Source organism: Phoca vitulina, unplaced genomic scaffold, assembly GCF_004348235.1.
Source record: "Phoca vitulina isolate PV1807 unplaced genomic scaffold, GSC_HSeal_1.0 scaffold79, whole genome shotgun sequence".
In the NCBI taxonomy this organism is placed as follows: Eukaryota; Metazoa; Chordata; class Mammalia; order Carnivora; family Phocidae; genus Phoca; species Phoca vitulina.
The window spans coordinates 6,373,774-6,401,609 of NW_022589782.1; the positions used below are offsets into that span (position 1 = coordinate 6,373,774).

Below are 27,836 nucleotides of genomic sequence, written 5' to 3' on the forward strand. Positions count from 1 at the left end.
AGTTACATTCTTATTTATGTATCACCGAGAAAGAAAAAAGGATGCCAAGAATAATTAATTATAAGGTGTTGTAGCTTGTAAGGCACATCCTCATTTCAGAAATGTGAAAAAAATGGGCTTGTCAACATTGATGAAATATGGTAGAATATTAAGTATCTTTGAAGTCTTCCCCCGCTCAACCATGTGGCTCTTCCTGATCTCGTCCTCTTGTCTCCCCTCAGGAACCGATTATTCTGAAGTTTGTGATCATCATATTTACTACATGTGTATTTATCCTTAAACACTTTATTACTTTGTTTTACTTGTTTTAAAACCTTGTATAATCATACTGTGTTTGTACAACAGTATAACCTCCATGTTAATACAAGGAACTCTAAGGTTCATTCATTTTTACCATCTTAAGTATTTAATTGTACAACTAAGCTTGTTTGTAGAAGGAGCATGGTATTTCTCTGTGGGAGAATTTTAAGCTCACGATTCAGTTTCTTTTAATGACTATAGGACTATTGAGGTATTTGCTTTCTCCTTGAGTTAGTTTTGGTAATTTATATATATTTCTGTAAGTTTATATATTTTGTCTAAATTTTGAAATTTATTGACATAAAGTTACTCGAAATGTTTTCTTTTTTAACTTTATTTTGTGATGCATCTGTAGTTACGTGCTTCATTTTTCATACTTAATTTTCTCTTTTTTCATTGCCAGGTTTGTCAGAGGTTTACCACATTTTTAGTCTTTCCAAAGAACCAGCGTTTAGCTTTCTTGAACCTTCATATTTTATGTTTGTTTTCTATTTAATTAATTTTTGCTTCTTATTTTGAACCTCCGTCACTACTACTTTTTTGCATTTATTCTGCTATTCCTTTTCCAGCTTCTTAAGTCGGGATCTAAACTCATTGCTTACTTCTTTTCTTTTCCTTTTTTTTTTTTAAAGATTTTATTTATTTATTTGAGAGAGAGAGAGAATGAGAGAGAGAGCATGAGAAGGGTGAGGGGCAGAGGGAGAAGTAGACTCCCCGCTGAACAGGGAGCCCAATGCAGGGCTCTATTCTGGGACTCCAGGATCATGACCTGAGCTGAAGGCAGACGCTTAACCGACTGAGCCACCCAGGCGCCCCTACTTCTTCTTTTCTAAGTAGGCAATTAAAGCTTCAATTTCCCTCTAGGAATTGCTTCATTTGCAGCTCCCATTTTCATATGCAATATTTTATGTTACTGTTCTATTTCAAATATTTTCTAGTTCCCCTTATGATTTTTTTGATCCATGAATTATTTTAAACTATACTTTTACATTTCCAAGCATATAATTTTTTATTGTATCTTTGTGTTAAATGATTTTGACTTAATTTCAATGTGATGAGAGATCTTGGTCTATATAATCCTAATGTGTTCAGATTTATTGAGACTTGTTTTATAGCCTAGTTTGAGGTCCATTTTCATGTTTTATGTTGAGTGCAACTTTTATAAACATTAGATCAAGCTTATTTATTATATTCTAATCTTGATTTAGAATTGTCCTATTTTAAGCTAGTCACAGAAGGACAAATACCGCATGATTGCACAATATGAGATGACCAAAATAGTCAAAGTTGTAGAAGCAGAGTAGAATGGTAGTTGCCAGGGCCTAGGACGGTGAAATGAAATGTTGTTTGATGGATATAATGTCTTAGTTATTCAAGATAAGTAAGTTCTAAAGATGTGCTGCACAACGTAATGCCTATAGTTAACAATACCGTACTGTACACTTACAAATTTGTTACGTAGGTAGATCTCATGTTAAGTATTCTTACCACAATAAAAAAATTAAAACAATAGCTGAAAATAATGAATTTGTTTTTCAAAAATATGCTTTTCTCTTGATTTTTGCCTGCAAAACTCCTCTAAACTGTCCTCATAAGCAGCTTAATGACAGCCTAACAATTGACCTTGCTCTACCACAGAATGCACAGATATGGTTGGCATCACTCAGGCCAAGAAACAGAGTTGAAGCAACGTGGAAAGATCCACAAAATCACAGTCTCCTATAAAAGCATACCTGTCCAGAAATTCAGTTATTAACAAAGTTAACTCACGTTTTAATTGCATCATACTTGCTTCAAGGATAAAGCAAGAAAACACATGTGTTCAACTTTGCCAGTAAAAGAGACAAATATATGTATAATGAAATTGTATTCACAATTTTTTATAAGCCGACTCATGCTCACAGCGAAGTAGAAAACCACATCAAAGGAGTGGCAGCCGCAGAGAAATTCACAGGTTGACAGATTTCAGTTCAACTATAGAACAAGCCTTTCAAAACCCAACGAAATGGAAATACTAGCACAAGTATGGGAAAATACAAGAATGTTCTCAGCAGCATTATCTAAGGAAGGGAAATATATAAAATTATGTTACATTCATGTAATGAAGTACTATGTAGCTGTTAAAAAGTATAATAAGTCTTTATGTATTGATGTGGAGAGCCATTCATGCTCTATTAACTTGGGGGGGGGAACAAGTTGGGAAAATTGTGTATAAAATGATTTTAAAGGCAAAAAAAAAAAAAAGAATTGTTCTGTTTTACTGGTGAATTGAACTTTTAATCATTATGCATGCTGTGATCCTTCTTATTTCTAGTAATCCCTTTTGCTAAAGTCTGTTTTATCTGATATTACTCTAGCTACTTCTACATTCTTTAGGTTAGTATTTGCCTGTTATATATCTTTCTAATCTTTTACTTATATGTAATCATATAGCTGATGATTGTATTTTTTTCATCTAGTTTTATAATCATTGTCTTTTAACTGGAGCATTTATTATTGATATACATTTATTGTGACTACTGATATGGTTCTATTTTTTCCTACCACCTTACTTTTTGTTTTCAGTTTTTTCTGCTCCCCACCCCCCAACCTCTCTTGCCTTGCTTTGAATTGATTGACTTTTATCGATACAGTTCTCATTATATTTTCCCCCTCTTTAGTTTGGAAGTTATGTAGTCTATTTGTATTTTTGTAGTAGCTACTCTTGACATTTTAACATGCTTACTAAACAAAGGTGAAAGTTCATCAACATATTTATTTTCTTTATAAATAATACAAGGTAATGCCTTTCCAATTTATATGCTATTTCGCACGTTTTAGTTTCTTCTGTTTTCTTTTTAATTCTATATATTTGATTGTACTGTTATTTTATGCATTCGATATTTGTTGGTTTAAATTTACCCACATATTTGCCAATTTAGTTGCTTATCAAACCTTCTCAGACCTTCTGTCCTTCTGCCTGAAATACATCCTTTATAATGGGTTTTATTAGGGTCAGTTAGAGATACACTCTCTCATATTTTGTTTGTATGAAATTATCTTCCTTTCATTTTTGTTTATGAAAATTAGTTTTGCTGAACTTACATTTTTAAGTTGACAGTATCCCCAAGCATTCAAGATATTATTCTATTATTATTATTATTATTTTACCACTTCCATTGTTGTTGACTCTAAAAATATCATTCTTTTTGAAGCAATCTTTGTTTTTTCTCAGACTTTCTTTGCTACTTTACAGGGTGTGGATATTTGTATCATGACTTGTGGTATGAACTGTCTGAGGAATGATGTCTTTCAAAATTTCTCTATCATTTTAATCTCTTTATCTCTATGTTCTTTCCTTCTCTTTTCTTTTCTTTGTGGAACTCCAGGAAGACATCTGTTAGACTTTGTCACTCTATCATATGTCTCTCTCTCTCTTTTCATGCTTTCCATCTCTTTGTCTTTCTGGGCTGCATTCTGAATAACTCATATAGATGTATCTTCAGTTTCATCCATTCACTTCTCAGCTGAGTCTGGTTGGCTGCTTCACCTATTAAATTTTTATTTCAGTCAATCTGTTTTTATAACTGGAAATTATATTTTCCCTTAATTCGTGTTATTTTTATACTCTTTTTCCTCACATATATAGTTTTTAAAGATTTTATTCATTTATTTGACAGAGAGAGACACAGCGAGAGAGGGAACACAAGCAAGGGGAGTGGGAGAGGGAGAAGCAGACTCCCCTGCTGAACAAGGAGCCCGATGCGGGGCCCCATCCCAGGACCCTGGAATCATGACCTGAGCCGAGGGCAGACGCTTAACGACTGAGCCACCCAGGCGCCCCCTCACATTTTTAATCTGTTCTCTAAACATATTTTTATTATACATGTTAAGCATACTTTGCATTCTGTGTCCTATAAGTTTAACAACTGAATGATATGATATGCTGGTCTGAGTCCGTCGGCTGCTGTTTTGCAGGCTCTTGCTTATGGTGTCTTGTTTCTTGGTATGTTTGTGAATTCATTTTCCTTGGAATTTTTTTTTTTTTCGGGTAGAAATTCTTTGAGGCCTGTATTTAAAGCGTTTTTTCAGAAAGGGATTTGCATTTGCTTCTGCTTGATGCTTGGGTGCACAGCTAGCCAAGGATCACAACAGGTATTGTGAATTTTAGTTGCAGACCCACAGAACAGCTAGCCTCTGTTTATGAATTCTCAGTCAATACAGGTAACTTGGAAGTTCTAGCTTCATATGGCAGACCCTTCTTAGATTGCTCATCTTGAGCAGGCCCTGAGCTTTTCCTCTCATTTTGTGTCCCAAATGGCCAACAGAACGAAAACTCAGGGTTACCTGGGTTGAGTGTATGTCTCCAACGTGAAGGCTAATTGTGTGCTTGCTTAAACTCTCTAGGTTTCTGTTTTCACTAGGGTTTTGTTCCTAAGAATGCCTTACCCTGATGCCAGTTTGATGATGTATTTACAAATAGGTGTTTGAAGAAATATCTTCTATAGAATTTTTGTTGTTTTTATTGGGAGAGTATGTAGTCTGCTATCATGCTGAACATAGAAGTTGTTCTTTCTCTTAGCCTTAACCTTAATACAACATTTATTATTCACTCAAGATGTCTCCATTTGTTTTATGACAACAATTCTCTTTTTCCTTTCTTTTACTTTACTGGGGGTCTTGAGTTGGGCATTAAGAGGCCTGGGTTTTGTGTTTGACCTTCCTCTTAAACCTTGTTTTCTTACCTATTAATAGTTAGCCGGTTGCTAAGATGCCTTCCAGTACTGGCTATGGTTTTGTGAGTTTTATCCATCTTTTTGTATGCCTTGTCTTGTGATGCATTCTATTTTCTGTCTGTCTCTGTAATACTCTATATTGGAGGGGAGAACTAGGAAGGGTGGGTGCAGACCAGAGGGGGTCACCTTCGAGGAGGGAGTTCCTGACCTCACTCTCCAGCCTGACCCAAACTTTCGCTGTTACCCAGGTGCCATCTGCCTCTTTCAAGAAACAGCCTGCCTTAGCCGCCATCGGTTGCCCAACTCCCGGAGTATCGAGGAAACCCAAGGGGTCCCCCACCTGGAGAATCTGGAGAGTTTGGGAGGAGACCTGAGCTCAATACAAAAGGAGACACTGCTGAAGGAAGAAACGATGATCTAGTCCGGGAGAATGTCCTCCACCCGTCAGCTGTGTGAGTGCCTGCGTGGGGGCCTAAGGGGCAGCCAGTCTCTGCAGCTTCTGATGAGCTTCCCGAGTCAGATCAGTGCTCCCCTTCCCCGTACTCACAGTGATTCTGTCTTGCTTGTCTTTGCAATTTATTAAAAGTTTTTTGAATTATTCTGTTTCCTGAGTGGGGTGTGTGTGTGTGTGTGTGTGTGTGTGTGTGTGTGTGTGTGTTTTGTTTTGTTTTGCAGGTGTTTTCAATAAAATGACTACTGAATGTTAATCCAAACCTCAAGAAAACCAGCCTGGAGGACAGGAGGGGAGGAAGGAATATGACAAAATGATCAAGTGAAGCGAGCTTTTGTAAAACAAAAACCGAACAGAATATAACCACAACAGAGAGTGTTTGAGTTAGTGACATTAAAAAGAAAAAGTGATGGGGGTGCCTGCGTGGCTCAGTTGGTTGAGCGTCTGCCTTCGGCTCAGGTCATGATCCCAGGGTCCTGGGATCGAGCCCCACATCGGGCTCCCTGCTCCGTGGGAAGTCTGCTTCTCCCTCTCCCACTCCCCTTGCTTGTGTTCCCCCTCTCACTGTGTCTCTCTCTCTCTCTCAAATAAATAAGATCTTAAAAAAAAAAGAAAAACTGATGTCCCCAGACAAAGGTGTGACTCAGTACAGTAAACTTAAGTATGTGTTGGAGGGAAGGGTTGGGAGTGGTTAAAGGTCAATGCTTCTCAGGATTAAGCCCCCAGATCTGGAAGTCTGAGCCTAATGGGTCTGTAACCCCCCGGGGGCAAGCAGAGGCAAGTTAGCCAACTAACATATGGCTGTCCATCCTCTCACTAAAGCCAGGGGCATCTCTAACGTGTCCTGACGGTGCTTACAGACTGGGGAGCTCTCAGCCCCCCAGCTAGGATGGGTATGGCTGGGAAGTAGGAACGCTTGGGGGGGGGGGGGGTGGGGGGGTGGCTAGAACAGTGATCCAAGCCCTCTGCAGACTTCATATCCACCCTTCATCTGAACAATACCCACCAGCAATGCTTCCCCACTTTGCTCTGCAAGGAACACATGGAGGGGGGGAGCTCTTATAACTTAAGCAGTGCAACTTCAGAAACAGGTATGGGGAGCCCAATCTCAGGTCCTGAGCTGAAATCAAGAGTCAGTCGCTCAACTGACTGAGCAACTAGGTGTCCCCTATAACCTTCATTTCTACGGTTAATGCTAAAGCAACTCTTACATCCGCTATTTTACTTTGTCCTGCTAAAGATAGGCCAGGTATAATTCTACCCATTTTTCTTTAAAGAACCAGAGAGGTGATGTCTTCTATCAGATAATTTTCTTCCTCTTTCCCTCTGCCCCTCTGTCTCTTTCCCTCTTTCCTTCCTCCCTTTTCCCCTTCTTTTCTCTCAGGACCTCACAATGCTCTTGACTCATTCAGTACCATGTTCCTTGCTAGGAAAAAGTGCCTTCATTTGCTCAGCATCCCTGAAAATCTGTCTTCTTTTTGACATTGCCATTTCCCTAGCAATCCTTTGGTTATATTCTGATCTCTCAGGGCCAGGAGCATGAGGTTGGAATTTGTCTGGTTTCCTTTGCAGTTTTTAGACTATTGTTGTTAATTTTTCTTCAAAAATCTTCTCTTTATATCATGGGAAAGAAGGGCCAGTGATGTAGAAAAGCTCTTGCAAATATAAAAGATAAGTATAAAACTGTGGTTATTAAACAATTTGGCAGGTCCTGACATAGGATCCAGGTAGATTACAGAATAGGAATCCAAATACAGAGGCAACTTTATACAAGGAAAAATAGAGCCTTCAACAAATGGTGTTGAGGAAAACTTGTTAGCCATTGGGAATATGGAAGGCACAGATATTTTTTTTATAAAGATTTTATTTATTTGAGAGAGAGAGCATGAGCAGGGGGAGGAGCAGAGGGAGAGGGAGAAACAGGTTCCCCACTGAGCAGGGAGCCTGATGCGGGGCTCGATCCCAGGACCCTGAGATCATAACCTGAACCGAAGGCAGACTCTTAACGGACTGAGCCACTCAGGAGCCCCTGGAAGGCACAGAGATTTTTAAAAAAGAATGAATGAAGGGTGCCTGGGTGGCTCAGTTGCTTAAGCATCTGCCTTCCGCTCAGGTCATGATCTCAGGGTCCTGGGATTGAGCCCCGCATTGAGCTCCCTGCTCAGCGGGGAGTCTGCTTCTCCCTCTCCCTCTGCCCCTTCCTCCCCAACCCCCCTGCTCTGGGCTTGTGTGTATGTGTGTGCGCACGCTCTCTCTCTCAAATAAATAAATAAAATCTTAAAAAAAAATAAAAAAGGATGATTGAATTTGAATACATAAAACATACAATCTTTTGCCGTGCATGAAGTTCCTTAAGAAAGACAAATAGGGGGGCGCCTGGGTGGCACAGTTGGTTAAGCGTCTGGCTCCTGGTTTCAGCTCAGGTCATGATCTCAGGGTCCTGGGATTGAGTCTCGAGTTGGGTTCTGTGTTCAGTGGGAGTCTCTCCCACTCCCCCTGCTTGTGTTCCCTCTCTCGCTGTCTCTCGCTCTGTCAAATAAAATCTTTAAAAAAAAAAGTAAAAAATTTTATTTATTTGAGAGAGAGGGGGAGAGAGAGAGCACGAGTGTGTGTGGGAGGAAGGCAGAGGGAGAGGGACAAGCAGGCTCCCCACTGAGCAGGGAACGCAACTTGGGGCTTGATCCCAAGACCCTGAGATCATGACCTGAGTGGAAGGCAGATGCTTAACCAACTGAGCCACCCAGGTGCCCATATAATTTTTTCTTACATCATTCCTCACAATAGATATTTCAGTTTTTACTCCATTATTTAAGCCTATCACTGTCCCATGCATTCTCAGCAGGTAATATCACTGGGGCAGGAGGCCAAGAAAGAAAGAACTCCTCAAACGCCTCCATAGTATGATTTTAAAACCATCTACTTCAGAGGTCAGCCAACTACAGCCCTTGTGTCAAATCTAGTGCTGGCTGTGAGCTAAACATGGCTTTGACATTTTTACAGGATTGCAAAAATGAGTATGTGAAAATGTGTCCAGCAAAACCTAGGATAGTTACTTTCTGGCCTTTCATAGAAAAAGTTTGCTGAGCCCCAACCTAGACCATCACTCATCTTTGAATCTTTTCTTCCCAATTCAGAGGAGTCCCCTTTCCTCTCCAAAGCTGCCCTGGAAACCTGTGATCTGATCCAATCTCCTCCTGCCTTTGCCAGAATGCTCTCTTCCCTGTGTCTTCTCCATGATAAGCTGAAGGAAGGTTTTTGATATCACTAGGAATAGTTCAGTTTTCCCAGACAGATTGAGCCAATTGGGCTGTTTCATTTGGCCCCGGATGACAAGGTTGTCTCATACCTCTCAGATGTGAGTGCATGTTAGTGGATGGAGGCTATCCGACACTATTCCCAAGGTGGATTGATCATGTAATTTGTAATATAAAAGAATCTGAGATCCCATGAGCCCAGCTGGACTTGGTCCTGGATGCGGTATAAGGTATGGACCCAACATTATCTCTTTCCAGATGACCAACCAGTTGTCTGCTTTTTAAATGTTCATTCTTATCGATAAATGTGGCCTTGGTCATTTACTAAATTATTCCACCTTCTCTCTCATCCTCCAGACCCAATCAATCCTCAAACCTTGGCAATTTTACTTCCTCAGTAAGTTTCCTATTGAATCACTCCTTGCAATCTCTGTTCTCACCGAATGCCCCAGGTCTGTCTCACCCTCTCTCTCCTGGACTGCCTTTTTAAGCCTCTTTTTATGCGACAGTCAGCCGTCTCATTTCTCCACCTCCCTCCCTTCTTGCTCAGTCTTTCTCGACGGGTTCTCAGCAACATCTTTCCAAAATGTGTCCCTTCCCGCCTTTAAACCTTTCCATGGCTTCCCATTGCCTTTAGCTTATCAACCGACATACTTAGTTTAACCGTCTGCTCGAGTGGCCTGCGTGGTGTGGGAATGAGGTCAATCCCTCCACACTCACTAGGGACACTCACCTCACTTTTTAAAAGGTCCACCCTTCAAATCTGAGCTGAGGTGCCGGCTCCTCCAGGAAGCCTTCCCTGACTCCCTCCTCCCAACTACTCGGGTGGAGGCCCCTCTTATGCGAACCTATAGCATTCGGTGCTTCCCTCTGTCACCCTCGGCCCCTGCGCCTTGCACAAAGTACAAAAAGCGCGGAATAAGCACGTGTTGACCGACTGGACTCTAAAGCCCATTGACACAGGCTTCGTGTCCAGGAGTATGTCTGGAGGGACCTTCTCACGGAGGGAAAGCAGATGCAAAAACACAGAGGCGCCAAAGGGCCTGACGATCGCGAGGACCGCGAGCCTCTAGGGGACGAGTTCGCCTGGGAAGAGGCGCCCGGTCTCCCGCAACAGGCCCAGGGGACCAGCGACCATAGAGACACACCGACCTCCGGGACTCCTAGAGAGGAAGCGGAAGGGGCTCTTTCCTCACGCACCTGTCTGACAGCGTCCGCGGCCCACTTCCGGTCCGCTGAGGGCTCGGGCCAGGCCGGCGCTGCTGAGGGACCGCGGGTGAGAGGCGGGTTGGGGTGGCTGGGTCGAGGCGGAGGCGGCGGCGGGCCGGGCTTCGGGGCCGCTGCGGGCCGCTGCGGTGGCGGTGGCGGTGGCGGCGGCGGGGCTGAGGTAGCGGGCGGCGCGTCTCCCCAGAGCTGCCTTCCGCGGCACGGAGGCCATGGCGGGGCGGGACGCGGGGGCTCAGGTGGGAGCGGGGTTGGGCCGGCCCGGCCAGGGTTGCCTCAGCCTCGGGGGCGTCCACGAACTCGAGACCTGGAACCAGCGCGGATCTCTCACAAAATTGAAAGTAGCCATTTTAGAGCAAGACGTGGGACCCTCACGTAAAGAATGGCTTCTCTTTAAGCCTTCTCTTCGTCAAGTGCCAGGGATGAAAGATGAGTGAGGACCTTTCGCGCCTTCAGGGAATCTGGTAGTCGGAGACACATTGGTAAACATCTGCGCTGTAGTGCCCTCAGTGCAACAGGGGAGTGAATAAATGCAGCAGCTGGGAAGTCATGGAAGAGAAATCTCAGTTGGTGCAGCGGAGAAAATGAATCGACTGAAAATGTAAAATAGGTTTAAGAAGGGTATATAAGTACACGAACACCCAATAGCATATTAAGTAGGAGCTTCGGAAGTACCTCCTGCCAGTTTATTCTCTGTGGCATTAAGATTGATCTTTCCCTCCTCTAAAAACTGAGCCCCTTCCCCACATTGGACTCCCAGGTCTGTCTCCCCAGCCTACCCTGCACCCCCAACCTGAATCCGGCATGAAATTAAATAGTACTCATCCTCCAGTCTAGTGTAAGCCCCTTCTTTATTCATGAGTACTTGAACGACATTCACCTTTCTCTCCTTTTGGCTCCCCCTGTGGCTTATCTGTGCCATATCCTTTGGGCTGCGGACCTTGGCCACTAATCTCTTCCATCTCCAGTTTCTTCGTTTTGAAAAGTAGGGGGGGGGCTAATACTCCTTATACAGAATGGTTATTAAGTATTAAATGAGAGTGTGTGTTCAAAGGCTTTCTAACTGGTAGAGCCTACACAAGTTAAAAATCTGTAAAAAAAATTTTTTTTTTATTTGAGAGAAAGAGCAGGGGGCGGAGGGGCAGAGGGAGAAGGAGAGAATCCTGAAGCAGACTCCATACTGAGCGCGGAACACAAAGCAGGGCTGGATCCCAGGACCCTGAGATCGTGACCTGAGGGAAATCAAGAGTCTGCCCTTAACCGACTGAGCCATCCAGGCACCCCACAAGTTAAAAATCTTTTGATCAGTTATAATGACATATGTGTCACTCTGTTGTTTTCTTTAGGCTGAGCACACGGTCACATCCAAGCCACTGGCAAGTCTATTGGTTTTACCTCCAAAATATGTCTTGACTCTGTCTGCTTTGCCACCATCCCGAGCCTCTCCTGCTTGGACCACTGTAAGTGCTGCTTCCCTTCTTATCCCCTCTAATCTATAGTCCGTTGACACAGCACAGGCAAAATGACCTTCGTAAAACAGGTGGCTTCCCGCCAAAGTAAGGTTAAGCCGTAATTTTTAGTGTGTCCCAGTTCCTGGATAATCTGGTTCTGCCTGCTTCTGCCACCTCTTCTCATGCAGCTCTGTCCCTCACTTAACTCTGCAGAAGCCATACTGCACTTTGGCTTGTTCTCAGATACACAGAGTAATTTCTGGCCTCAATCCTTGTGCCTGGAAAAATCTGAATGACTGGCTCATTCTCATTCTTTGGGTTTCAGCCTACATGTCATCTTTTCAGAAAATCGTTCTTCAAGTTGTTCATCCTCCATTAATAGAGCACCCTACCTGTTTGCTTTCTAGAGCTTATCTCCATTTATAATTTTATTTGCTTATATATTTTTTGTCTGCTGCACTAGTATATAAGTATCAAAGGGTAAGTGCCTTGTTTGTTTTGTTCTGTATTATATTTCCTTTTTTTTTTTTTTTTAAGGATTTTATTTCTTTGTTTGAGAGAGAGCAAGAGAGAGAGAGAGAGAGCACAGAGGGAGAGGGAGAAGCAGACTCCCCGCTGAGCAGAGAGCCAGATGTGGGGCTTGATCCCAGGGCCCCAAGATCATGACCCAAGCCAAAAGCAGATGCTCAACCAACTGAGCCACCCAGGCACCCAATCTGTGTTATATTTCTAGTTTCTGCAGGTCTGGCATATGTATTTATTGAAGGTGTATTATACCTTTGGAAGAGTAGGCCCGTGTGACTGATCTAATTATAACCTATTTTATATTCTCTGATTTTAGTGTTATCTCCCTAATGAGATCCTGCAGTGTTTGTGGGTATAAAGTAAACCCCATACATTTTTTTGCACATACTAGCTAGTTAACATATATTTACTGAATTGAATTGACGTGATTTTCAGGGTATATGTTCAGTCTTTTGAAAGTAATTGTCATGTTCTCTAGCAGAATATCCATTGATGTAGACACAGAACTGGGATGGACTGACTTTTCCTTTGTCTCATTTTTGCTGCCATTTTTGTTTGTCTGGTCTTCCCAACAGACCTTCAGTCTTCTGGGAGGGGTGTGAAGATGCTTAAGGAGCGTCCAAGGATGGCAGAAGACCCTCAGCAGCAGATGGGTGTTCCTGTGGTAAAGCTAGAGAAAGAGTTGCCATGGGGCAGGGGAAGGGAGGACCCTAGTCCGGAGACTTTTCGTCTGAGGTTTCGGCAGTTCCGCTACCAGGAGGCAGCTGGTCCTCAGGAAGCCCTCAGGGAACTCCAGGAACTCTGTCGCCAGTGGCTGAGGCCTGAGCTGCACACCAAGGAGCAGATCATGGAGTTGCTGGTGCTGGAGCAGTTCCTGACCATCCTGCCACGGGAGTTCTATGCCTGGATTCGGGAGCATGGCCTGGAGAGTGGCAAGGCTCTTGTGGCCATGGTGGAGGACTTCACAGAGAGAACATTGGAGGCCAAGGCGGTGGGTGAGAAGGGGGTATCTGGGTCTTGTTTCATTGGTGTGGGAAGGGGAGATTTAAAGAATTGAAAAGTTTGAGGAAGCAGTGGGAGTAGATGAGGTATACAGTCTCCTTCATCTGCTCCCAGACTCCCTGAGGTACTGTTTGGAGGGCAGTGGAGTTTTCAGGAAGAAAAGTCATTCTCAGGGAAGCTGCAGGGCCTGTAGAAGGGCTGTTAGCTTCCCTTTTGGTCATCAGGACAGAGGCCTGGCCATATTTCCCTTGTGAGCCTCAGGCCTAAAGAAGGCAGTTGTGACCAGTTTTAAGGTCCCTCATAGACTCATTCCTCTTTGGGCAGAGATGCATGTGGGAATACAGAGAATTCCACTTGGGTGAATATTCTTACTAAGAAGCATGGTCTGCACAGTGCTCAAGTGGCTCACATTAGCGATTCTGTGGTGGTGTTCTGGTGATACCAGGCAGTTGCATCTCAGATGCTTCCTTGGGACTTTGGCAACGTGTCTGTGACTCTTTGGTACAGTCACCTGATTGTTGGCTGGGAAAGAAGAGAGCAGGACTTAACATAACTGTTTTGCTTGCAAGTAACCATCTTTCTTCACTTCATTCTTCCTTTTCCTACTGTAGTTACCCCTGACTTCCTCCATAATCCTAAGAATTGTTTTATTTACTCCTAACCCAGGAGCTTTAAAGTAGACCAAAAAGGGCCTGTTTTTGTGACTGTGTCTCAATGTGAGTTGTCCTGATTTTTCTTGCTATTTTTAGAGCAAGTTTTTCTCACTAGCTAATTCACTACGGAATCAAGGTTTGTATTTTTTACTTTTAGCATTTATAATTGGGGGATTTTTTTCCTAGTAGGGAGTGTTTTGGGCTAAAGTTCTCAACCAAACAATATTTAGCCTCTCTGTGATATTATTCATGGTGGAATTCGGTCAGGCCAAAGGGACCCTTACAAAATGGCATGGACACATAACAGTTGCATAGAGCCTGATAAAGAGAGGTTAGCCTCTTTTTCACCTTCCCACTGACATCCTGGGGAAGAACCTAGCCAGCTTTTTCTTCCCCTCCTTTGCAGCTGGAATAGTTGTTTTCTTGGTTCTCTTTTTAGGTTTTAATTCAAATCCCTCACCCAGGCCTCATTCTAATAGGTGTTGGGGACTGTCCTTAGGTTCCATGCCACGTGCAGGGAGAACAACAGGAGACAGCACTTGGCAGAGGCCCTTGGGAACCAGGTGTCCACCTGGGGCCAGTGGAGATCAAGCCCGAGTGGGGGATGCCCCATGGAGAAGGAGTTCAAGGCCTAGACCAAGGCACTGAGGAGCAACTCAGTCAGGATCCTGGAGCTGGGACCCAAGCCTTCCAGGAGCAGGGTAAGATGCAAACAGTAAAGAAGTAAGGACACAGAAAACTGTGCTTTGTGACTCTGTCCTTTACAAGCCCAGCAATTGATAAATTAAGTGACCTGTGGGCTGTAATTACGAGTTTTCCTGGTTACTTCCTTGACTTCAGTAGGAAACAGATGAAGTGAAATTGTTTTCTATATCTTGACTCTCTGATTTCTGTAGGGGATACCTGGGATTATGCTCTCTTACCATTTCTTTTCTTCTCTTTTCCCTCACATCCCTTTCTAGAAACCTCCTGGAATATGCAGGTGACATGTAGAGATATTTTTTAAGTGGGCAGACAAACCATATCCCTAAAAGTAATATGTGACTTCATTGTGTTACTGAATCTCAAAGGGGGTTATTTCCAGAGTGTGACCAGGGAGCATGGCTGGTCTTCAAGGGGCAGGGCATATTGGGTTGGGATTGTCTTCTTGGTTGAGAACAGGGTAGGCTGTACCCAAACCCCATCTGTATGGAGTCTCCTTAAGGTTCTTAGGGTTCTATTTGTCAGGCAGTGGACACCTTTGAACAAGCTAACTGCAAGACCGTGCTAATCTTTCTCATGCTTTTTTCCCTTTGCTTAGCTCTACCAGTTCTTCAGGCTGGTCCTGGCCTCCCTCCAGTGAACACCAGGGACCAAGAGATGGCAGCTGGGTTCCTTACAGCTGGATCCCAGGTGAGCTGTACCTCTCCCCTTCTGGGGACCATGACATTGTTTTGAATGAGTTCACTTTCCCTAAGGTTTCTCTGCACAACTAAGTACCTTTCTTGTTCTGATGGATATGACAGTTTTGTTTTCTCCACTTTATCATCCTCAGTTAACTTGAGTTGAGCCTTATGCCTGGACCCTTAGGGTCAATAAGGCTCAGTACACTCATTTTTATTGCTCTGTGACTTTTTTTTTTTTTTTTTGCTTGACTCAGGATTACTCTTTTAATTGTGAGGAAGAAGAAGACCTTATTGATAGAAACCCCCTAGGCTTGATCTAGGCTGTGGCAGTTGGTCAGTAACCCTTTGCAGATAGCCTTTATGGATACTTCTGCTGCTACTCTTCCTCTGAACCCTCCTTCTCCCACATCAGCAAGAACGTAGCTGACTCAGGGTTCGGGACTCCCTGGAGCACTGAGCAGAGTGGTCCCACTGGCCCCTATCCTGGCTACACCAGGAGTTTTGGCTTTGTTTGCACTTCTTTGCCTGCCACAGATGGGGGAAAAGAGCACAGATGGGGCACTCTTGCCATGTCCACTGGGTGCTGTTACCAGGGAGGTGGGGGATTTCCAGCATGGCACCTTTCTGAAGGGGACAGTGGTTTTAAAGTGAAGAGTTCTTGTAGAAGGAAAGCTGTCATTTGGCAGGAAAAAAAAATGAATCAAGGCTGGTCTAACTAAAACTTTGGGCAAGGTTTATGCCTGTGTCATTTCCTATTCCTGTTTTCCCAGGATGGAGATAAAGGATGACAACATGTTTTAATTTTGCCAGACCCTCCCCTTCTCCTGTAATAGTTCTTCATGGTGTTGAATGATACTGAATTTATTTTAACACAACATTGTTCTTAAGACAAGGCCTGCCCGGGGGCGCCTGGGTGGCTCAGTTGTTAAGTGTCTGCCTTCGGCTCAGGTCATGATCCCAGGGTCCTGGGTTCAAGCCCCGCATCAGGCTCCCTGCTCGGTGGGAAGCCTGCTTCTTCCTCTCCCACTCCCCCTGCTTGTGTTCCCTCTCTCACTGTGTCTCTCTCTGTCAAATAAATAAAAAAATCTTAAAAAAAAAAAAAAGACAAGGCCTGCCCAAATATTTACTTACCTCTGAGGGAAAATCAGTTTTAGATGAGTGGATCTGCTCTGAGGCTTGAATGGAGGCACTTGAAAAATGGGAATTGGGTTTTGTGGTTGTGAGGGTATAAGCTCGGTGTCTGCAGCAAAGTCTCGGAAATACAGTGGCTCAGATGAATCCATTACTCCCCTGTCATTAACTGTCGAGAGGTAGGCCTTTCTGCCCCCCAGACCACTAACGACTTCAGTTCCTTCGGTTTTCTTGCTCCATTCTTCCCTAGAGTGTTGTCCCCTGTTGTCTTCTGCTTTTAGACTCTTCCTACCTTAGGATTATTTTTCTATCTATAGCAATTTCCTATTGTTTCAGGGGTTGGGGCCATTTAAAGATATGGCCCTGGCCTTCCCCGAGGAGGAGTGGAGGCATGTGACTCCAGCCCAGATAGACTGCTTTGGGGAATACGTGGAACCCCGGGACTGTGGGGTCTCAGCTTCAGGTAAGACTGTTTCCATCCCAAAGGTAAGAAACTGAGGAATTTTGAAATTTTGGAATTTTGAAAACAGGAATAGGAAATGACATAGGCATAAACCTTGCCCAAAGTTTTAGCTAGACCAGGTCAGGGTTCTTGCCCTTGCCCCAGATTTCAGAACCTGGTACTACTGACAAAAGAAAATGAGTAAATGGGTCCAAGGAAAGAGCGTGGATCCAGGTTTAAGGAGCTGGCCATGTGCTTTCCTTTCAGGAGAGGAGTGGACAAGGGGGCAAGAAAACACCAGGCTGTGATGAGACAGGTCGGTCATTAGGATTCCTGGAGCACCTACTCTGTCTGTGACCGAAGAGTACCCAGGCTCGAGAGCAAAAGAGCGGCAAAAAATGATCCTCTGATCTTGTTCATTCAGTAGGGATTTATTGAGTGCCCTCTGGGTGCTGGCCCCACCTTAGCAGTTTTGTGTTGGGGCAGGACTAATGGCAGGGAAGCCTTCGGAGCACGAGGTGTGTGTACAGAGGATGGCAGGAGGATGGACAGAAAGATGTTAGAAACCGGAGAGGTCCATGTGCTCCCATGTCACAGAGCGAGCAGAGCCTGGGCTGGGCCTGTCTCAGGTGGTGGCCAGGTTTTACCTGGGGTTGGAGCTGGAAGGGCGAGACCACGATGCAAATGAAAAGCCCACAGGAGGAGGAGCAGCAAGAGAGGAGGGAAGAGCGAGCCCAGGGAAGTACAAGGAGAGGCCCTGGTGGGAAAGCCCGGGAGGAGGGGGCTAGGGACTGCCAGAGTGGAGAGGAATATCTGCGGGTTGGAGGGAGGGAGGAAAAGAAACGTGGTTGGGAATGGCCCTCTCCTTTGTTCCCTCTGCTTCTTTTCCTTTCATAACTTTCTAAGTTATGTACTGACTGCTCATCTACTGACCCCACCCCATCTGGCCGATTTTCATCTTGAAACATGTTGAGGGATGAGTGAGAGTATCACTATACTGCCTTTAGCACATGAGAATCCATCCTGGCTCCATCACTTACTGATTGTGACCTTGGACACCACAGGTGACCTTTTTAGGACTCTGGTTTCTCAGTTGCAAAATGGGAAATCTCATGGCATTGTGAGGATTAATGTTTGGCGAATATAGTAGTGTTAGATATTTTTATTAGCTCTACAAATATTATTTCTTTATGAGTCAGTCAACATTCATTTATTTATCACCCCAAAATATTTATTTGGCACTTGCTATGTGACCAACATTCTGGTGACTATGAAGTCTTAAAGGTCCTTGCCTCTACAATCTTAGCAGCTCGGATGAAGAGCCCAAGTGTATGTAATAATGGTCGTTATGGAGTAGTGTAAGGGACACTAGAGGAGGGACTTAGGAGAACTGGGTCCAGGTAGGGTTGTCATGCCATGGCAGTGATGTGAGTGGCCAAAGGCTGCCAACATACGTTATAAAAGATGTAAGACTTCTGTAATGGCAGAGGACGTGGAAACCCTCGGACATAACTGTGCAGCGCAGGAGCTCCTGCAGTGTGCCCCAGATGGTGGTATTAGCATTCCAGCACCTTGGTTCCCCTCAGGGACAAAATTCTGCCACCAACGCTGCTGTGTGCTGGAAGATTCTGCCCTCCTATTGCTAGAGGGTTTTTACATGCCCTTGGCCATTCTGACTCTGCTAGAGAGTCTGGCTGTATGTTTGTCCTCTTCCCATTGTTTCAAAAAACCTAAGCACTTCCCTAAGTGTTTATGCTGTCTTGGTGGGCTGAGGTCCGTTTCCCACGCATACTGTCTAATGGCTGTCTCAACCTTCAGATCATCCTGGGATTTAGTCCCATGAATGTGTGGCTCCTGCATTGACAGCTGTGTAGGATTGGGCCTGAGACACCAGAATTCCATGATATGTAATACCTAGCACATACTCATATCTCCTCAGAGTCTAGGTAAGGCTTGTGCTTTACATTTAGTTTCAGTTTTACTATTCATAACACCTCAAAACTGGAAACTAATACCATACACTAACAAAAAAGAACATAGTGTAATTATAGCTATGTTCCACAATGTGGGTGAATCTTAAAAGCATAATAATGAGCAGAAGCAGCCATAAACAATGTGTGAATCCAATGCATAAAGTTCAAGACCAGGCAAAAGCACTTTATGGTGATAAAAGTCTGGATAGCATGTTTGCCAAGGGGGGCAGGATATAGTCACTGGAGGGCATGGGAGAGGGCTTTCTGGATGCTGGTAATGTTTCTTGAGCTGGATGCTGTTTACATGGTTGTGTTCATTATGAAAATTCTTTGAACTCTATAGTTAATGTTTTGTGCAGTTTTACTTTCCTGGGAAATTTACAAAAGAATCCGTCAGAGGTGAGAGTCCTTCATCTTTGTTTAGGTCAGGAGGCATGTGATGTTTTTCTTTTTGCATTTTAACAGCGTCACCTGAAAGGACCCTTTCCATCCTTAAGTGCTGCTTGTTGTCTCTCTCTCTTTCTTTTTTTAAAAATTTTATTTTTAAGTAATCTATATACCCAATCTGGGGCGCGAATTTACAATCTGAGATTAAGAGTTGCATGCTTCATGGACTGAGCCAGCAAGGTGCCCCTTGTTTCTCTTTTTTTCTGTCTTGGCTATTTTGCTCCCTAGAGCCTTCCCTTTTTTTCGCCTTCCTCCTGTTCTTCTGTAAATAATTGTGTTAATTTAGAGAGAATGAAAGAGGGATCAGAGGAAGGACATCTAGACAGCTTGAGGCATTTCAGTAGCATTCACGGGCATTTCAGTCTGGTAGAAGTCAGTGACAGAGTGGGTTTGTTCATTCATCCAGCAGCCAGTAAGCCTATGCCAGGCTCCCAGGAGACCCAGATTGATAAAACCTGGTTAGGCGGAGGGAGCAGCGTGAGCAGGGACCACTTGCTGAGCAAGTGTAGGGAGGATATGGAGAACTCCAAGTAGTTCACCATCCCTGGAATAGGTTGGTAATCTCTAGGGAAGGCAGAACACCTTGATGAATGTAAAATAGCATTTTCAACAAGATTGTGTGTAAATAAGTACAGGATAAGCAAAGTGCTAATTCAGTATATATTCGCTGAAGAGAGCAAGCAGGGTTGCTTTCTTCAAGGAAATCATTGAGTTAGATTTAGAAGGAAATGAAAGTCCGAGTTAGTAGAACGTTAAGTGAGTGGTTGTTAAAACTTGGCAGACTATTCTGTAAAAAGGTACAGAGATTGTCTTACCTCGGGTTGCTATAATAGAATATTATAGACTGTGTGGATTAAACAACAGACATTTATTTCTCAGAGTTCTGGAAGTTCAAGATGAAGGTTCCTGTAGATTCAGTGTCTGGGGAACACCCTCTTCCTCGCTTGCACCTGGCTGCCACCTCACTGTGTCTTCACATGGCAGACAATGGAGGGATCCATCTTGTGTCTCTGCCTCTTCACAAGGGCAGTAATCCTATCATGAGGAATCATGCTCACATGACCTGTGTGTGCAAAGCGCTCTGGTTTCTCTTCCTTTTCTTATAAGGACACTAATCCCATTTGGGGGGCTCCACCCTTATGACTGTACCTTATTACTTCTCAAACACCCCATCTCCTGATAGCATCACATTAGGGCATAGGGCTTCAACCTATGAATTTGGGGGGTTGGGGACACAAACATTCAGTCAATAACAGAGATGGAGAGAAGTAGAGCAAAGTTTGGTTTTAGAGTCAGTGAAAGGAAACTGTATTGAGGTTGTCAGTCAAAGGGAAAAAGAAGGAATTGTTGGGGGGATACCTTAGGAGCCAGATTCTAACGTATAAATTTACTTTCATCATTGCTGTAGAATCAGCCTGTATCTCCTTTGTCCTGTAGGCATTGGGAGCAAGGAAAAGGAGTCTAAAACCCAGCAGGCAGACCTCAAGGGGGCGCTTGCTCGGGTGACGTCAGAGAGGTTTGGGGAAGCCACGCTTCAGAGCCCTGAGCTTGGAAGAAGCTGTGAGCAGGAGCCCAGTAGTTCTGTGGGAAACATGCCAGGGCCGTCGCCTCCTCAGCATGGCGTCATACCCCTGCCGGATGACCTCAAGACCCACAGCTCTTTCTGGAAGCCCTTTCAGTGCCCCGAGTGTGGAAAAGGCTTCAGTCGGAGCTCAAATCTTGTCAGACACCAGAGAACTCATGAAGAAGAGAAATCCTATGGGTGCGTCGAGTGTGGGAAGGGGTTCACCTTGAGAGAGTACCTCATGAAGCACCAGAGAACACACCTGGGAAAGAGACCCTATGTGTGCAGTGAGTGCTGGAAAACCTTCAGCCAGAGGCACCACCTTGAGGTCCACCAGAGGAGTCACACGGGGGAGAAGCCCTACAAGTGTGGTGACTGCTGGAAAAGCTTCAGCCGGAGGCAGCATCTGCAGGTGCATCGGAGAACTCACACGGGGGAAAAGCCCTACACCTGTGAGTGCGGCAAGAGCTTCAGCAGGAACGCAAACCTGGCTGTGCACCGGCGAGCCCACACAGGCGAGAAGCCGTATGGGTGCCAGGTGTGTGGGAAGCGGTTCAGTAAAGGGGAGCGGCTGGTCAGACACCAGAGGATCCATACTGGGGAAAAGCCCTACCACTGTCCTGCCTGCGGGAGGAGCTTCAACCAGAGGTCCATCCTCAATCGGCACCAGAAAACTCAGCATCGCCAGGAGACCCTGGTGCAGTAAGGGTGCCATGCTGAAATGCACCTTTTTTGTAAATGGAACGTCCTGGAAGGTGCAGGACCTTTCAGGACCACAAATGGAGGGAGACCTCATTGGAGGATGCATTCGTCTTTACTCACTGAAGGGCTTTGAAGTGGGGGCTGAAGAGTGATGGGGTGCGGAAAGGCACTTTGACCCATTTTCTTTCCATTTGTTGAAAACAGAACCAGGGAAAGGCCTGATTTATTTTGAGTTTCCAGAGAGCACAGCTCCTCATGTCTTTTATCCAAGTGATGTGAACAGTTTCTCACCGTCTTTTGGGGAAAGGATATCCTGAATTTCAGAGCCTCCTTTGGTGGAATGTTCATATCCGCCTCTTGAGCAAGTCTGGTAGTTAAAGCAAAATTTTCTCCCATGTTGGAAGCTTAAACCTCATTTTTATGAGGGCTGTATCTACCTGCAAGATCCTTAGTTCAGACTTTGCCTTCCTTCTTTTCCATTTAACAAATATTTATTGAACAGCTACTCTGTGCCTGGTGCTGGGAACACAGTGGTGAACAAGACACATGAGATCTGAGCCTCCCAGAGCTTGTGATTTAGCAATGGAAACACACAGAACCATTAATAACTCCAGGCGTTCTAAGTTATGTTTGTGCTAAGTGCTGTGTGAGAGGATAGTCTTCTGGTGCTCACTCGTTCTGCCCTGCTGCTCAGGTGCCTGGATCTTTCCCTCCCCAGTTGGGATCTCTCAGGCAGCTTTGTTGATTTTACTTTATTTGTAACCCCCTTTGTCTCTGTACCATTGTACCCTCATCTGTAAAGTTTCCCCATTATTCCTTGTACTGTAACAACTGTTCACCCATCCATTAGGAAATTAATATTTTGTTATTGATCACTGAATAAACATGAAAGTATTTTAAAAAACATTCAGTTCTATATAAAGATCTGATTAAATGAATCCAAAAGATGAACTGGTATTAATACCTTATATTTGATGGCATTTTACAGTATATAAGATGCCTTTTTTTCTATTCTTTATTCATTCCACACATATTTGTTGAGGCCCAACAGGAACTCAGCTAGGTGTTCGCCATACATCAGTGAATAAAATAGGGGGAAAAGATCCTTGACCTTGTAGAGCTTACATTTTAGTGAATATATTTGATCTTCAGAACCACCTAAGGTGGAACCCGTGGATACTCCCATAAACACTGGATCTGGGATCTGCGCCTTTGTTCTTGGTCCTGTCAGTGTCTTGCCTTGAAATGCATTCGCCACCTACCCCTTGTTACTAAATAGTCTCTGTTGATAGATCTAGAGCCTTGTTATCTGAGAGGATCTTGGTCGCCAACTATGGATGATGAGGTGGTAGTGATCTGTTTTGCATGAGTGCCAATTCAGGAAAAATAAAGATGTTTGTAGGCATTTAAAAATACATAATAATGAGCAGGTATAGTATTTGTAACTGTTCATGCTTTCTTATTTTGCCATCACTAAAGAGTTTCCTTTCTGCTTAAAATTCTGTGTAATGAATGTGGACCACACAGCAGTATTGTTGTAGTGCTGTGCCTTCGAATGCTGGCTGCTGAGAGAGAGTCTGAGTACTATAATTACAAGATGTGATTTGTCTTGTGGTGCCTTTTGTTTTTATTTTTATTGATTTATTTTTTAAAAAGTTTATTTGAGAGAGAGAGAGAGCGCGCGCGCATGGGAGCACGAGCAAGGGGGAAGGTCAGAGGGAGAGGGAGAAGCAGAAACAGACTTCCTGCTGAGCAGGGGGAGCCCGATGGTGGCTGATCCCAGAATCCCGGGATCATGACCTGAGCCGAAGGTAGATGCCTGACTGAGCCATCCAGGTGTCCTTTATGGTGCCTTTTAATATTAGATTCTTTTCCTGAGTATTGTTCTCCCCATTTTTTCATTGTAAATAAGATAAATGATGACTTCAACACAGAGAGTTTCATTACTCAGTCTACTTTGAAACACATTATTTTATCACATGTTTCTTAGATAGCCATGGTAGATAGCCATGATGTTTCATTTTAATTTAGCAGATGACTTCCTGGCCTCTCAGCTGTCCCTATGAGCCTGCAGTAGCCAGGGCATAAGTGTATCTGAGATGTCATGCACTGTCTGAGACACTAGGTTGCTGCTACTTAGCAATGTTGAGGTCCAGATGTAAAATCAGCTCTTTTTTCCCACTTCCCAGACAAGCTTGGCTAAGCTTACAAGCCACCTTGCAGCCAAACCCAGGGGAAGGCTTTCCCTAAGTCTCTGGCTTGTGGTCTGTAGGACCTGGGGCTGATGTGGCCTGAGTTTGGCCTTCTCTAGGAGGTCCATATTCCAAAACTAGTCAAGGAGTCTGGGGCTGCTACAGGCTGGGAGTAGCTCATCAATGGTCTTTCTGTTTACCTGAATTAAATTTATAGATTCTCTTTGATCATATCCTTAGCCAAATAGGACTTCGGGTTTTCAGCCAGTTGGAATCTCTTCAGAGAAGCTTTGGTAGGAGCTAGGCCTTGCTGGCTTTTTCTTTTAGGTTCCCCTATCTGCTTTGAGACCAAAATTTATGGATGATGCCTCGAAAAAGCCTCAAAAGAAAAAATATTTCCGTGGAGTTTTAGTAATATTTTTGTTACTTATTCAAATGTTAAGTATTTTGTTTTCTCTGTTTTTCTATTTAGAAATTTTTTTTAATAGAAAATTTCAAACATATATAATGAATCCCCATGTGTTATTTGGCTTTACCCATCATAAAATCATAGCCAATCTTGTTTTTTTTCTACCCCCTCTTCCCTGTCTTCCATCCCTACTGAAGTATTTTGAAACGACTCCCAAATGTTGTCTATAAATATTTAAGTGTGTACCTCTGAAAGGTAAGAACTCTTTGAAAAAGAAAACCCACAATACTATTATCATACCAATAAAAGTGAATAATTCCTTAATTTGTAATTAATGTTTTCTTAAAAACCACGCACTTTTAATTTTATTTATTTATTTAAAGATTTTATTTATTTGACACAGAGAGACACAGCGAGAGGGAACACAAGCAGGGCGAGTGGAGAGGGAGAAGCAGGCTTCCCGCTGAGCAGAGAGCCTTATGCGGGGCTCGATCCCAGGACCCTGGGATCATGACCTGAGCCGAAGGCAGACGCTTAACAACTGAGCCACCCAGGCGCCCCAACCACGTACTTTTTTAAAAGCTTATTTGAGTTATGGTCCAAATAAGATCCATAAGTTGCAATTCGTTGCTTTGTCTCCTAAGTCTTATAATTTATAGTTCCTATTTTTTCTCTTGAAATTCATTCATTGAAACAACTGCATTATTTATCCTGTAGAATTTCTTGTCTTTGAATTTTGCTGTTTGCATACCTATGATATTATTTAATATAGTTCTCTGCCCTCTGTATTAACTAAAAACTTACAAGTCTAGAGGTGTAACAAGATTCACTTCTCATATTTTGGCAAGAACACATTAGAGATGGTGGCATGTCTGGTTGTTTATATATGATGTTAGGAGCCTAGATCTATTTATTTCATTAATTCTATAAATGATTCTTCGTTTATTAACTGGGATTCTTGTATCAGAAATTCCCCCTCATTAACTAATAGATTACTTTTAGTTACAGTTCATACAGAAAAGAAAATGCTTGGTTCTTCCTTTTGCCTGTTTTCGCAATAATGATCTGGTTGCTTTGCTTCCTGTAACTGATCAATTATTTTTTCAAAGTGCATTCATGGATTTAAACCAGTCTGCTGCAGTTCTTCTTATTGATGCTCAGATCATTTCACCTTTGGTCAGTACCTTTTCAACTTGGCTCCTGATTCCTTTTGACATAACCCTAAATCATCTTTGGTAGCTTCTTTGCTTTCTGGTATGACAAGATGTTGCAAGCTCATCTCATACATTTCCTGCTCCTTTGACAGTGAAGGGAAGTGCTATTAATTATGCCAGGACAGTATTGTAAAGTGGGACTCCAGGACAAACGGGGATATTTGGTCACTTTGTTTATAGCCTTCATCGTGTGTGATTTGGTGTCTGCAGTTTCTTCACCCAACTATAATGTGCACTTTCAGGGCTGGCTGCATGTGATAATGAAGAGTGCCAAGGGGGTATGACCTTTGTAAGAGAAACCCCTCCTTATCCTTTGGGTGGTGATAAAACCAGATAACTTTCTGCCCAAGGTCTGTCCTGGGGAGTTATTACTTTAACATTTGCTTTTCAAAAGGTATGGCATGAATCTTACCTGCAGCCTGATTAACTGTACTTCAATACTCACGAGGTTTTTCCAGCCTTTATTTCGAAGGGTTCCTGCTGCCGGACTGAGGCACTGATGGAAGGAATGGGAAATAAGTGTTGGGGAAAAACCCCAGCAGGTAAAACAGTGTGGGACTTGTGCATGAATAGACCAATGGGATAACAGAAAACGTTGAGAATAGCCCCGGCTCTGTATAGAAATCTAGTGTGTATTAAGGATGGAATCTCAAATCTCTGGGCAGAGATTTATTTATTTATTATTTACTTATTTTATTTTTAAAAAAGATTATTTATTTATTTATTTATTTATTTATTTATGTATGTATGTATGTTCGTCACCGTACAGTACATCATTAGTTTTTGATGTGTTCCATGATTCATTGTGTATAACACCCAGTGCTCCATGCAATATGTGCCCTCCTTAATACCCATCGCTGGGCTCACCCATCCCCCCACACCCCTCCCCTCAGTTTGTTTCCCGGAGTCCATAGTCTCTCATGGTTCATCTCCCCCTCTGATTTCTCCCCCTTCATTTTCCCCTTCTTCTCCTAATGTCCTCCATGCTATTCCTTAGGTTCCACAAATAAGTGAAACCATATGATAAGTGACTTTCTTTCTCTTGACCTATTTCACTTAGCATAATCTCCTCCAGTCCCATCCATGTTGATGTAAAAGTTGGGTATTCATCCTTTCTGATGGCTGAGTAATATTCCATTGTATATATGGACCACATCTTTATCCATTCGTCTGTTGAAGGGCATCTTGGCTCTTTCCACAGTTTGGCTATCATGGACATTGCTGCTATGAACATTGGGGTGCATGTGGCCCTTCTTTTCACTACATCTGTATCTTTGGGGTAAATACCCAATAGTGCAATTGCTGGGTCATAGGGTAGCTCTATTTTTAACTTTTTGAGGAACCTCCACACTGTTTTCCAAAGTGGCTGTACCAACTTGCGTTCCCACCAACAGTGTAAGAGGGTTCCCCTTTCTCCACAACCTCTCCAACAATTGTTGTTTCTTGCCTTGTCAATTTTTGCTGTTCCAACTGGTGTAAGGTGGTATCTCAGTGTGGTTTTGATTTGAATTTCCCTGATGGCTAATGATTTTATTTATTTGAGAGAGAGAGAAGGAGCAGGGGGAGGGGCAGAGGGAGAGGGAGAAGTCTCCCTGCTGAGCAGGGAGCCCCAAAGCTGGTGCTCCATCCCAGGACCCCGAGATTATGACCCGAGCTGATGACAGATGCTGAATGGACTGAGCCTCCCTTTTTTAAGAAGTCTCATTGGGATAATTGGACAGTGATTTGGAGAAAGATAAAAATGACCTATTTCTCACATCACATTCAAGAATAAACTCCAAATGAATCAGGAATCCAAATGTGAAAAATGAAAGAATCCAAGTACCAGAAAACACCGTGGATGTGAATTCCTCTAAAACGCGGGTTCAGGGAAAGATTTTAAATCTAGGACTGAGGATCCAGAGGCATAAAAAAAAGATTGATGCATTCCTACATAAAAATTTTAAGAACTTCTGAATGGCAAAAACAATAAACAAAGACAAATGACAGGTTGGGAGAAAGAAATTGCAACATAACACAAAATTCTAATATTTCTAATACGTGGAGAACTTTTTTTTAAAAAAAAAACCGAATGAAACAATCCCATTGAAAAACTGACAAACTTGACTTCATAAAAAAGATATGAAAATGGCTAGTAAGCATATTCAAAGATGTTGACCTTCACTTAAATTCCAATAAAACTATACTGAGAGATTTTTTTCCCATCCGATTGGCCAAAATTCCAAAGCTTGACAGTATGTGCTGTCAATGAGTTTGTGGGGAAACTGGAATTCCTATGTGTTGCTGATGGCATGCAAAACAGTGCAACCTCATGCGGAGGAGAATTTAGCAGTATCTTACAAAATTATGGGTGGGTTTAAAGAGGCATCTCTAATAATATGAAAATACATATGCAGAACATTATTCATTACAGCCTTCTTACTAACTGCAAAAATGTTGGAAGCTGCGTAAATATCCAGAATAGGCGATTGAAAAAACTATGCCACGTCCACACAATGTAATGTTGTGCAGCTTTAAAAAACATTATTGATTCAGTTTTCACAATTGGAATATGGATCTAGATTAGATAAAATTATTGTATTGATGTTAAAAGTACTAGCATTGATAACTATGTTGTGATGTAAGAGAATATCTCTGTTCTTAGGAAATACACACGAGTATTTAAGGATAAAGGACTGTCGTGTGTACATACACAAATATATACATACACACATATATATATACACAGAGGGGAGGTGGAAGCAGGGCAGAGGAGGAGGGAAGAAAAGAAGGTAAAAATGTTAATGATAAATGAACCTGGGT

The 27,836-nt window shown here is 43.2% G+C and overlaps 2 protein-coding genes across 3 annotated transcripts in view; both read left to right on the forward strand.

Moving 5' to 3' along the window:
- Nucleotides 1-5,613, forward strand: part of TMEM225B (transmembrane protein 225B) — a 33,310-nt gene extending 27,697 nt beyond the window's left edge. The window contains exon 8 of one of the 2 annotated variants that reach the window (XM_032394044.1): nucleotides 5,264-5,613. In XM_032394044.1, the coding sequence (XP_032249935.1) occupies nucleotides 5,264-5,436 (173 nt within the window). In that variant the 3' untranslated portion in view covers nucleotides 5,437-5,613. The remainder of the gene's footprint in view (nucleotides 1-5,263) is intronic. The other variant, XM_032394043.1, reaches the window with a different exon arrangement.
- Nucleotides 5,614-9,922: 4,309 nt separating this feature from the next.
- ZSCAN25 (zinc finger and SCAN domain containing 25) lies at nucleotides 9,923-22,851 on the forward strand. Its single transcript, XM_032394203.1, has 7 exons — nucleotides 9,923-9,996; nucleotides 11,291-11,404; nucleotides 12,496-12,911; nucleotides 14,075-14,276; nucleotides 14,876-14,967; nucleotides 16,428-16,554; nucleotides 20,391-22,851. The coding sequence occupies exons 3-7, from the start codon at nucleotides 12,525-12,527 to the stop codon at nucleotides 21,221-21,223; spliced, it is 1,641 nt and encodes a 546-aa protein (XP_032250094.1). The 5' UTR covers nucleotides 9,923-9,996; nucleotides 11,291-11,404; nucleotides 12,496-12,524; the 3' UTR covers nucleotides 21,224-22,851.
- Nucleotides 22,852-27,836: the final 4,985 nt, after the last annotated feature.

Coding starts and splice junctions, on each gene's coding strand:
- ZSCAN25 (XM_032394203.1), top strand. CDS start 12,525: ATGCTTAAGGAGCGTCCAAGGATGGCAGAAGACCCTCAGCAGCAGATG. Junction 12,912..14,074: donor GAACATTGGAGGCCAAGGCG/GTGGGTGAGAAG, acceptor GACTGTCCTTAG/GTTCCATGCCACGTGCAGGG. Junction 14,277..14,875: donor CCAAGCCTTCCAGGAGCAGG/GTAAGATGCAAA, acceptor CCCTTTGCTTAG/CTCTACCAGTTCTTCAGGCT.